Raw genomic sequence first — 11,729 nt, 5'->3', positions numbered from 1 at the left:
TAGATAGATAGATAATAGATAGATAGATAGATAGATAGATAGATAGATAGATAGATGATAGATGATAGATAGATAGATAGATGATATATAGATAGATAGATAGATAGATAGATAGATAGATATAGATATAGATAGATATGATTATATATATGATCAAAATACATTGTGTACATGTGTGAAATCCTCAAAGAATGCATTTAAAATATATTTAAAAAATTAAGAAGGAATTGATACATAAAATTTTGAAAAGCTATCACAACACAGAATTGTGGTCCCTCCTGTGAACTGGAGCTGTGGTACCCAACCATGAGGCAGAGTGGTGGGCTGATGGTGGAGCAGATTGGAGCATGGAAACTTTCCAGTGTTGGGCAGCATTTTCAGCCTTCTCTGAGCTCCAGGTCGTGCAGTGCATGCCAGTGGCTTTGCTTCTGTGTTGGGCTTATGCTGGGGACAGGGGAGGTTTCTGTCATTTGTAGTTTCTAGTCTTGGGAGCATTGATTCTCTAGAATGGACTTCCCACCTCCCTTGATGGCCAGTTTTGATCTTGACTCCACATGTGTTCCAGGGCACTCAGACCTTCCTTGATATTGGACCGACCCCATTCCGAGGCACCAGGAGGTCTTCCATCATTTTTCTGTTACTCTTCTACAGCCCCAGTCTATCTTTACCTGTGCCCCACAGAAAATGTAAAATGCCCAATTGAACTTCTAGAGATAAAAATGACAGTCTGGGAAGTTAAAAATAAAAAATATAAATAAATCCTCCATTAGAGGATGCAGAATAAAACAAAAAAGCTATCACAAAGGTTTGTTTAAATTCTGAATTGATAGTTTTGAATTGATGGGATATATAACATCTGTTAATGCAGCAAATAAAAATATTCATAATTCATTTTGATGCTGCACTGAAGTTTCTGCAACACATGGAAGACAGATTTAAAATTGCTTTTCACAAAGAGGTCATGTTCAAAAGGCTCAATTCTTCCCTATAACAAGAGATGATTTTTGGAGGCTGCCCAGGACCCCTGAAAACCATCCCCAGCAGCTTGGGTTTCATAGTAGAGGCCTTCAGAGAGCAGGTGCATTTGATTAAAGATACTACTGGTTTCTCATGAAAGCATTCATGAATAAATTCAATAGTAATTTAATGGGTGCTCTGCATGGGAGGTGTTAGGATAAATACTGTTGCTGTCTTATTTTGTGATTGTTTCTGTCTAGGACCCACAGATCTCAGCATGAAGAGGCAGCTGGCGACTGGCTCTGGATCCTCCAGCAGTTCAAACTCCAGACCTCAGCTGAGTCCAACGGAAATCAATGCTGTGAGACAGCTTGTAGCAGGATACCGAGAATCGGCTGCGTTCCTGTTGCGTTCTGCAGATGAACTGGAAAATCTCATTTTACAACAGAACTGAGTTAAACAGTGGTCTTGTCGCACTATCCTTTAAGGGAAATACTTCCATTATGCCACGTTGTTCTCGATGCATAAACTGATGTGTTCAAGGAGCTTTGGAGGAACTCTAACCTTGACCTTGACGTACCTGAGATACTTAAATGTGCCCAGCCTGTCGCTTTTGTTTGGTGTGCCAGCATAAATATCACAGGCAATTTTTTTAACAAGGCTGCATATTCTTAATTCAAGGATAAAATGAAGAAGCCGGTGGTATAAAAAAACAAATAGTTCAAGATCCAACTGAAACATTAGTGGAATTTTCTACTGACTTGTTGGACTGAAAGCTGAAGTATCTGGAAAAAAAAGCCAAATTTCTTGTTGCTACAGGAAATAACAACAATGAAAAGGATCTTGTATTTTAAAAAATAGGTAATTTTTATAAAAAAGAAAACTTGTTTTTCATTCAAAATTGTCATTTTTACTTTGGTAACTTTTTCATAGGTCCTAAAAGAAAACTGTTTTTGAGAAACTCCTGTAAGTACCTTTCCCACATCCCTTCTGCCTTCTCTTTCCAAATTCTTTCTACAAAAAACAAAAATAAAAACAAAAAACCCCCACAAAACACTGGATGCTGGAAAACCCCTTGCCTAAGTTCTTTAAAGCGTGACATCAGGAACCACTTCCAAGAAGCCTGCATTTCTACACCCAGGCCACAGGGCAGCTTTACCACAGCAATTTTCATCACAGAACTTTTTAAACATTAACAAAAGACGTGTTGAAAAAACAACCCACCACACCTTGCTCCCCTTAGATCTGCGCACTCCTGGTTGCCAATGCTGTCTTACAAGAGCCCCCTCCAGAGCAGCAAGTGGATGCAGATGACTGAATGTTAGAGGTCGCAAGTGACAATCTGAAACTTTGCACTCGTGTAGTTTTCTTTTCATTTCTCTTTCAGAAATAGTTTCCAGAAAAAGGCCATTATGTATCCTGATATGATTTATATAATTTACCTTTTTTAGCTAAAATTAAGAACTCTCAGAGCATACAGCTGTAACTTAAAATGAACTGTTCCCTCCTGTCCCCACCCTCTGCCCATCTTTTCTTCTTTTCCTACCTAGTGTTGGACACATATGAGTGGTGTTTTCTTTGTGCACTGAGGCAAGCCTATTTTTAAATATTTAGATAGAAGTACTTTAGTTCATGTGTATACGATTTTCCTTTCTGTTCCTCAGCTTTGGTTGGATTACAAATTCTTTGTGCATTCTTGAATTTGCCTTATTTCATGTAAAATCTATGTCATTCAGTTTGGGACAATGAGTCGAAGACATCAGTGATATTTCTTATCTACTTGTTATAGTTTTCCAAGTACTGACTGTGATTGTGACTGGGTAATGTGCACTCCCTCTTGTAACTGTGGACATTGCTATGCTTTTTTCTTCTAGTGTTTCTAGAATTATTGTTCCTTACAGTTATGTAAACAAAAAAAAAAAACAAAAAAAGAGAAATTTTGTGATACTGTTGGTGAATATAATGTGAAAATCTTATTGAAATATGAGTATTTTGGAAATACATACATGTACAAACATCTTTTAAAGGTGAGGATTTAGAGTTTGCATATTTAATGAAAATTCAAAAATTGAGGGCTGGTATAATTTTCTCTGTTTTGTTTGGTTTAATAAACAGATTTCTGTGTTAAAACAATGATTCTGAAAACTTACAAACTTTTCCTGTGTGCGTGTTGCTAGGGATCAAGCCCAAGACTTTCAGCATGTGAGGGGCATGCTCTTCCTCTACTCCCCCTACCCTATAATGCTAACTTTTTAGCAGTTTGTTATATGCTATATTTTGCTATATTTGACAGAAATTGCTATTCCAAACTTATTTTCCCTAATTATCCCAAAGCCTCCAGCATCTCCACTCAGACTCATGAAGACTGTCTTTGAAAAAGAAGAGGGAGATCAGCAAGGTCAGGCTACTGCAGTTGATCGTTTAAATATAATTTAAGGGTAAATTTTTCATATCTTACTCCTCATTTTTTCAGTATAACCCCCCTCTTTGAAGCTTTCCTAACTGAAGGAGAAACAATGTTGCAAAAATTGTTTCAGTACTTAGGGAAATGGCTCAGTGGGTAGTGGGTGAAGTGTTTGCTGTGCAAGCCTAAGGCTCTGAGTTCCCTAACACCCCCTCAAAAATCCGAGTGTGGCTGGAGGTGCCTCTAATTCCAAAACTGGGGGCACTGATCAGCCAGTCTAGTGGGAGTCTCGGTGCAAGTCTTAAGGTGGATTGTGATGAAGTCACCCCATGTTGACCTCTGACCTTTACATACATGTCTGTGTGTGTGTGTGTGTGTGTGTGTGTGTGTGTGTGTATGTGTGTGTGTGACCAAGAAATAAAAAGTGCCTGCTTCGTATGCTGCCTTTTTCATCTGGCTCACAAATCAGCACTCAGACGAGTTTGGCACTTACAGCAACGCATTCTCCAGCTCGATGGGGAAATGGAGAACCAACCACAGTGCTGAGTCTCTGGGAAGGAGCACTCCCTGCTTTATCAGTCCTGCACACGGTCCTCCTCGTGAAGGACCCACGTCCCCAGTGTCTGCTTTCTTCACGTACTCATGCACATGACTACGGACACCAGAAGTCCACTCATCTGCCTGGGAAAGCGGACAGGAGAAAATGAAGCCGCTCCTTACTTGACCTCCATGACTTGGCCCTGCAGAGCAGCCTAAACTTGCTTTACTATCTGTCTTGGTGGGATAGAGAGACCTGTCTACAAAACACTGGTGACAAGGATTAAGAGTCACAGTCCCTCAAATGAGGTAAAAACCTGTCACCAAACAGAGGTCACATAGCAGCTCCTGTCCCCTCACACAGTCATTGAGATGGCTCAGTGGGTAAAGGTACCTTCCAGGAAGCCTGATGACTGAGTTTGATCCCTGGGACCCATGTGGTGGAAGGAAAGAACCTAATCTCCACAAACCACTACACATGTGCTGTGACACACACATACACACACACACACACACACACACACGTGTTCGTTACATAAAAGTTGTATCAGTCAGCGTTCTCCAAAGAAACAGAACCGGTAGAATGAATATATATGTATAGAGATTTATCAGCTTAGCTCACAGGATAGAGTCTGAGTAGTCCAACAATGGCTGCACCACACTGGAGAGGCTGAGAATCCGTAGTCGTTCAGTCCATGAGGCTGGATGTCTAAGTGGTCCCAATCTGGCGCTGAAGGTCTAACAAATTCCAAAAGATCAGCTAGTCTTCAGTCTACCGGTGAGAGAGAAGGCAAGCAGCAAGAAGCCTGGCGTTCTCCTCTGCCATGGTCCTTTATATGGGCTGCCATCATAAGGTAACACCCACATTTAGGGTGTGTCTTCCAGCTTCAGATGATCCAATCAAGACTATCTCTTTATTTCAGTTAATCCCAGATCCAGTCAAGTTGACACCCAAGATTAGCCATCACAAGTCCACCTCTTGTCAACTTGACACACAATAGCATCTCTCTCTCTCATGCTTAATTTTCAAATGAAAACAATGTTGAGGTCATAATTTCACCTAACATGATATAACTATCCCATCATCCAATGACCAATGCATTATATATCTTAGAGTAGGTGATATGGTCCTCGAGGAATGCTTAGTCCTTTAGTGTCTCATAACCCAATATGGTTATGGTCTTATAACCCAATATGGCCCAGTGGGTAAATGTACCTCCCAGGAAGCCTGATGACTGAGTTTGATCCCTGGGACCCATGTGGTGGAAGGAAAGAACCTAATCTCTGCAAACTGTCTCTTGGCCACTACACATGTGCTGTGACACAGACATACACACACACACACACACACACACACACACACACACATGTGTACGTCACATAAAAGTGTAATAAAATGGACAGGAAAGCATACCCTGAAGTGGCTACAGAGAGCAGAAGCAGGAGCAGGCGCTGCTAATACAACAGGGGATGTCCACCGTGCACTGAGTTTCTACACAGGAAAGGATAGCCTGTGTCCTGTACATCTCACAGTGACCCTGGGGGCTTGGCACAGTCACTCTCTGTTTTACAAAGTAGGCTCAGCAAAGGGGCATTCTTGCCAAGAGCATGAAGATATTCTGAACCAAGCATTTAACCAGCCATTCCTGGAGATGAGCTGTCTGTGGGTCACTGCTGTCCTCTGCTCCTCTCAAGTATTAAATGTGTTCACGGCACCTTGGAATCAGGGTTTCATGGGATGTTAGCAGTTTTAGTTTTTAGACGAATCACAGTTACTTAAATGATTTGACTAAACATAGAATTTTACCCTTCTAGAGTAGTTTAATTTCCTTTATGTTATGTCCTCTACAAACACAAAGATCTGCAGTAAGCTTACCAAAAACTGATGATCAAATATATGTGATGTGACAGGAGGCGGCTTTGAGTTCAACAGTGAGTTCAAACATTAATCATTTAAAATTTTTGACAGAGACTTTCCATGTGCCCCAGAATGGCCTGTGGTTTGTGGTCCTTCTCCTGAGTGCTAAGATTGCAGATGTGTGCCATCACACTGGCACCAAAATTGAATCTTGTAAGGAAAGATTCAAGAACCATCCATGGGAACTCACAAAAAGCCTTGTTATACGTTCAGACACCATGAGTGCAAATGGCAGTCAAAGATTAACCTTTTATGTCAAAAATATTTCCTGACTTTATATGACTCATGTTTCAAATTCTAGTTTACACGAAAAACATCACAAAATAAAATGGGTCTTCAATAGCATTTAACTTTTATAGCAGACATTTGATAACAGAGGAATTAAGTACATGCTACTCTATAGAACTTTACTGAGTCTATCTCCTCTTAGGGTTTGGGCCTCTGTCTTCAAGCGCAGGGCAAGAGTCCACTTCCTTCCAACTCCAGCTTCTTTAAACTTTCTAATTTTTTTTTCCCTGAGACAGGATCATATGTGGCCCAGGCTACCCTCAAACTCACTATGAAGCAGAGGATGGCCTTGAACTTCTGCTCCTCCTGCCTCTACCTCCCACGGGCTAGGGTGACAGGCAGTTGACACAGTGTTGGGCCTTGAATCCAGGGCTTCCTGCATGCAAAGCAAACCCTCTACCTACTGTGCTACAAAACCCAGGCTTCCAATCCAGGTTCTACAGCCCACCTACATTCCTTGATGGTCCCTTCCTCCATCCTCAAAGCCAGAAATTCAAATTCAAGTCCTCTCTGAAACTCTGACCTCGTCTTCCTCTTCCAAAGCATTTTGCTCTCATGAGTACACTGTACCCCACTGGTTTACACAAGATAGTCTCTTTATATTAAGGTCAGATAATTAGCAACCTTAATTCAACTTACAAATTTAATTCCTTAATTTGACATGTAACAAAATACATTCACATGCTCTTATAATTAGGATGTGGGCATCTCTAAGGGACCATTATTCTACCTCTGCAGTTTTTTGATTTAATTTCCTTTTTTTTCTTTTAAATACCTCTTAGGGCCTAGCTGAATTTGTTCACTCATTCTAGGAAAGATCTTAAGGCATCAGCACATCTTTATAAACAATTGTCAGAGGGGCACCTGTTCTTTGTCGTACGAAGAACATTGTCTTTCAGAGATTATTTTAATGGCATATTTCTTGAATGTGTCATGACAATTAAATACAAGAAACAAATATAGTAAAATGTGCAGCTTAACCTTTCAAGGGAAATAAGACAGAAATACCTCCGGACCCTTTCCTCCACATCCATTTCTTAGAAGCCAGGAAATTCCCAGAGAGCTACTTGTAGGTCTCCAACTCACTAGGCCAGTGGGATGCATGAGAATCCAGAGCTTAATTGAATTCTGTAAGACATTCAGCAACATTCACAAAACTTCTAATAATAATGCCAAAGGTGGTGTATTTGCTCTGAACAGTTAAAACTATTTAAATTTTGTATAATTAAAGAAAGTGCTGTGGTTATAACAAATCTCCAGAATTTAGGATAGTCAAAACTGAAAGTTTTGGAGCTCAATACTGAAAGTTCTTCCATCTCCTTACTGGAATCAGAATTTCTAGATCCTTTGTAAAATTTGTATTTCCCATCATTATTAATGGCTTTCCCTTCAAAGGCCATTAACTGAAAGAAGATACCAAAAATTATTGACAAGCTTTTTAATTTTATGAGGAAAAAACACAATAAAACAGAATATAGAGCACAAATGATATTACTAAAAGAATAGGATTAGCACAAGTTTTTTTCCCCTGAAAAATCTTGATTTCTTGCATTTTTTATGTATTGAGGTGGTTAGACCAGGCTATTATTGAGAATTATCGTTTTATTCAGCACAATCTTGTGCTGACAGTCCTAGTGGTAGGAGACTCTACAACATTTGGCTTCATTTCTCTGCCCTGGGAGATTCTGAGGTCTGCCATGAACCCCATGAGCTATGTAAGCCTCTTAACTCATTTTAATTTTAATTTATTTAACAACTGTATATTCTGTTTACTTACTATGTCCTGAACACTGAACTTTGAAATAAAAAAATTTACTCTTCCAGAACAGAGTCAATACCCTGTGGAAAAGGGGACCAGAAATGGAGATGATATTAACATAAAATGCAGGGTATCAAGTCAACACTCAATGGCAGAAAGTGACTGAAGAGCTCACATCAGGCCCTATCTTGAAGACCGAGGGGAGGAGGCATGGGGTTACTTGATCACAAAGAGTAAAACTGAAGGACACATTACAGCAGTGTCCGGAGTCATTTGAAGGGACCAGAGAAAAGAAAAAGATGTATCCATGGAGGACATTTCAACTACAAGAGAACAAGACTTAGCATGCCGAAGGGACTTGGGGTGACTTGTAGGAATAATAAATCAAGCAATGAAGTGTGATTAAAGGACACAGCTAAAGAATGAAAAGAGATTCTTGGAGAAAAATAAAGGCACCTGTTAGAACATGGATGTAAAACCATCTCAGGAGCTGGGCTGCCTCTGCAGAGCAATGATATATTTTAAGCACTGGAGTGCTTGGCTCCAACTTGGCTCCCTGTTATCTATTTGAAAGATGCACGAGAGCAGAAACTTCTTAATCCTGGGACCTCCTTTCACCAGAAGCAAAGAGCCAAGAAGGAGAGAAAGGCTAGTGGTTTGTTATATAATAACACACTATAAAGGAAGGGCCTCTGTCCTTTCCTACATCCACACTCATATATACCATTGAAAAGTGAGTGCCAAGAAAAAGCAGAAAATACCACAAATTAAAATAACTTCTTGCAGGAAACAGATTCTAGAAAAGACAGGTAAGCAAAAAGGAAATTTTAAAACACAAACAAAAGACCCCTATGAACTTCCCAGCTTTGAGAAGGGAAGAATGGGGGATAGGTGAGCTGCCTGAGAAAAATGTACACCCCACCCTTCAAAATAGAAGCCCTCTGTTTCCTTTCTTCCCCCAAGGATTCACCTCCTACCACTGGTCAAAACCTGCAAGATCTGATTCTCCTGTTAAAATTTTTGATGGTCATGTATGAGTTATACATAGAATGTGGTTCGTATATATTGCCATAAGTGCCTGTAGCACTGATCGGGTCCCTTTATCCATCCTAAACATTCTTCCATTACTCTCAATCACTATTTCATGTTCATATCCATGTTTTGGTTTTTGTGCATTAGAGAGAATGCAGTGGAGGGAATGCCACTTCCTTTTCTGTGACATGTTTCCTGCCATGAACAATGTGCTCCTGTTCCTTCTGTTGTCCCACAACTGAAAGGATTCATCTCTAGGAGAATGATCCTTTACTGTGTATGAACACCACATTTTCCTTATCTTCTGTTGATTGGCACCTAGACTGGTTCCATCTTAACTATTTTGATTCGTTCCACTACAGATATGAGTTTGCAGGTCTCTTTGGTATGCTGATCTAAAGTTATTTCGTCATTTGAATATACACCCAGAAGTGGAATAACTGGATCATATGGTAGTTCTACTTTTAATGTTTTGAAGAACTGTTCTCTCTCGATGGCTGCACTAATTAAATTCCCAAGAATTTTAAGAGCAGCATGTGCTGTGCTGTTGATGCTGTGGTCATTTTGGGTATTGGCCATTCTAACACTGGTGAGAAGGTTCTCTTTGCAGTTTGCAACCTTCATCAACAGTGACGCCAAGCATTTATTTGTTGACTGTCTGCCTCTCTTAATCTTCTCTTTAAAGTTTGAACAGGCTACTGGGATAGAGGATTGTGATGAACAAATATTTAGTCATATTGACTGTGTCAAAAGTAGTTTTGACAAAATGGTGGCACAACCTGTAATCTCAGCACTAGGAAGTCTGAGGCAGGAGGATCACAAGTTTGAGGCCAACTTATGCTATAAATTGAGACCCTGTCTCAAAACATAAACTTTGCACAAAAAGTAAAGTTTCTAAGGCTCTTGCTAGAGATTTAGGCAGTAAGATGTCTGAAGATGAATTTCTCATTCCCAAATAAGAATTGTACACTGTGCCAAGTAGAAGGAATTTTGAAACTTGAGTAGAAACAAAATCATAAAAACAAACAGAAAAGGACCAGAGGCTGGTTCCCTGATCTAGTAGAAGCCCCAGCTCCAGGGCCTGATCTCTGTGCTCACCAGCAAAATACCAAAAGATTATATATTAACACATAGCCAAAGTGCTAATCTGAAGAGGAAAGAGGTTAACTCTGCCATACTAGGAAAAACAGTAAGGTAAAGAGAACACATCCTTTAAATATGAATGAAATTTAAAACAACAGGATATGGGAGCCAGGAAGGGGAGGAAGCACAGGAAGACTAACCAAGGATGTGCTCAACTTAATACATACGTATATAAAAATGTCCTTCTGTAAGTCAGCACTATGTACAATGGATATAAGTAGTGAAAAATTTAAAGATAACAAGAAGTAAACTTCCTTGTATAAAAGCAACATTAACAAGGAAGAAGGAACAGACAGGGAGACAGGGTCGGGGTTAATTACAGTGAAAAGCTACACTTGAAATAAAGTACCTTACATTTATTCCCAATAAATGCTTGGCTTCCTAAAATAAACTAGAAGATCAGAGAAACACGTTTTCACCTCATCTGACAACCCCAAATTATAATGATGACATCTTATAGCAAATCTTTATTACAAAGAGCCTTTTAAAACTGTTTAACGTCTGCTATTGCAAGCTTGTCTATCATCTATGAACACACAGGATGGATGCCTTAAATACCATGCCAAGCACAGAGTGTATGGAACCCACTGAGCACTGCTGGAAAAGTCATGATAGCTTCTCCACAGAGCCTAGCAAGGCTACAACCTCAACCTACAACCTCAAAATATGGTACATGGCCTTGCTGTGGTATTTGATGGTCAGATGGCAGGTCCTCCTGGGCTATGTGTCCTGTTAGAAGATGTGACAATGGAGGTTATTTGAATTCACCCCCCAGTTCTATAGACTATGATGGTTAATACCGTCAACTTGACAATATTGAAAATCACCTAGGAGGAAAAACCTCTAGACAGTATGCTTGGGGGGAATTATTGAATTTAGGTTGACTCTGGGCTTATCTGTGAGCGATTATCTGGACTGGGTAATTGAGGTAGGAAAACCCACCTTAACTGTGGGTGGCTCCATTCCTTGGGTTGGAGTCCTGGACTAATTGCAAAGCAGAAAGTGAGCTGAGCATTCTCCTCCTTCCTGACTGCAGAGGCAACAGGAGCAGCTGCCCCAGCCTTTTCCTACCATCACTTCCTCCTTTGCTCTCAAACTGTGAGCCAGAATAAACCCTTTTCCCAAAGGTCAAATTCAGATTTTTTTTTACATAAGATCTTGGAATAAATAGCAAGACAGGCTCTTGGCTGGTGCTTTCAATGTCCTGTATATGTGGGATTTCTTTCTTACAGAATTTGTCCTCACAGGATTTAATTGATGTGTCTTTCTTCCCAAAGCCAATTATAGATAAGAATCTTTTCTGTCTGTACAGCCAGATTAGTTGGGTTTACTGTTGCTGAACCCTTGGGCCAAGGACTACTAACAGTCTATCCCTTGCCCTCCTCAGCCTCCAGGAGTGGTGACTACCAAGAAATTCAGCCCTGGGGAAGAGAAGAAGGCTGAGGCTTGACACCTTGGCCATGGTGGGTGAGGCAGAAATCTGGAAGGAACAGAGAAACAGCTGGAAATGGAAAAGACCTTTGTGAATTTACCCACCTCTAAAGTGGAAGTCTAGGTGTGAGGGCCCCTTGCTCAGTGGCTTGTCCTATCAGCCAGCAACATTTTCTCCTCATTAATCTTGACCTCAGTTGTTGTGGTGATAGAAAAGGTTAACCCTGCTGACATTTTCAAGGAATCAGAAACCCACAGAC

At 40.3% G+C, this 11,729-nt stretch overlaps 1 protein-coding gene across 3 annotated transcripts in view; it reads left to right on the top strand.

The window, feature by feature from the left end:
- Positions 1-1,775, top strand: part of LOC103730571 (nucleolar protein 4) — a 145,153-nt gene extending 143,378 nt beyond the window's left edge. For all 3 annotated transcript variants that reach the window (XM_017797092.1, XM_008828850.2, XM_008828851.1), the window contains one exon: positions 1,218-1,775. In XM_017797092.1, the coding sequence (XP_017652581.1) occupies positions 1,218-1,411 (194 nt within the window). In that variant the 3' untranslated portion in view covers positions 1,412-1,775. The remainder of the gene's footprint in view (positions 1-1,217) is intronic.
- Positions 1,776-11,729: the final 9,954 nt, after the last annotated feature.

This window comes from Nannospalax galili, unplaced genomic scaffold (assembly GCF_000622305.1).
Source record: "Nannospalax galili isolate Female #2095 unplaced genomic scaffold, S.galili_v1.0 scaffold252, whole genome shotgun sequence".
Lineage (NCBI taxonomy): Eukaryota > Metazoa > Chordata > Mammalia > Rodentia > Spalacidae > Nannospalax > Nannospalax galili.
Note: the sequence above shows the minus strand (reverse complement) of the source record. Positions and strands in the feature narration are given on the sequence as shown.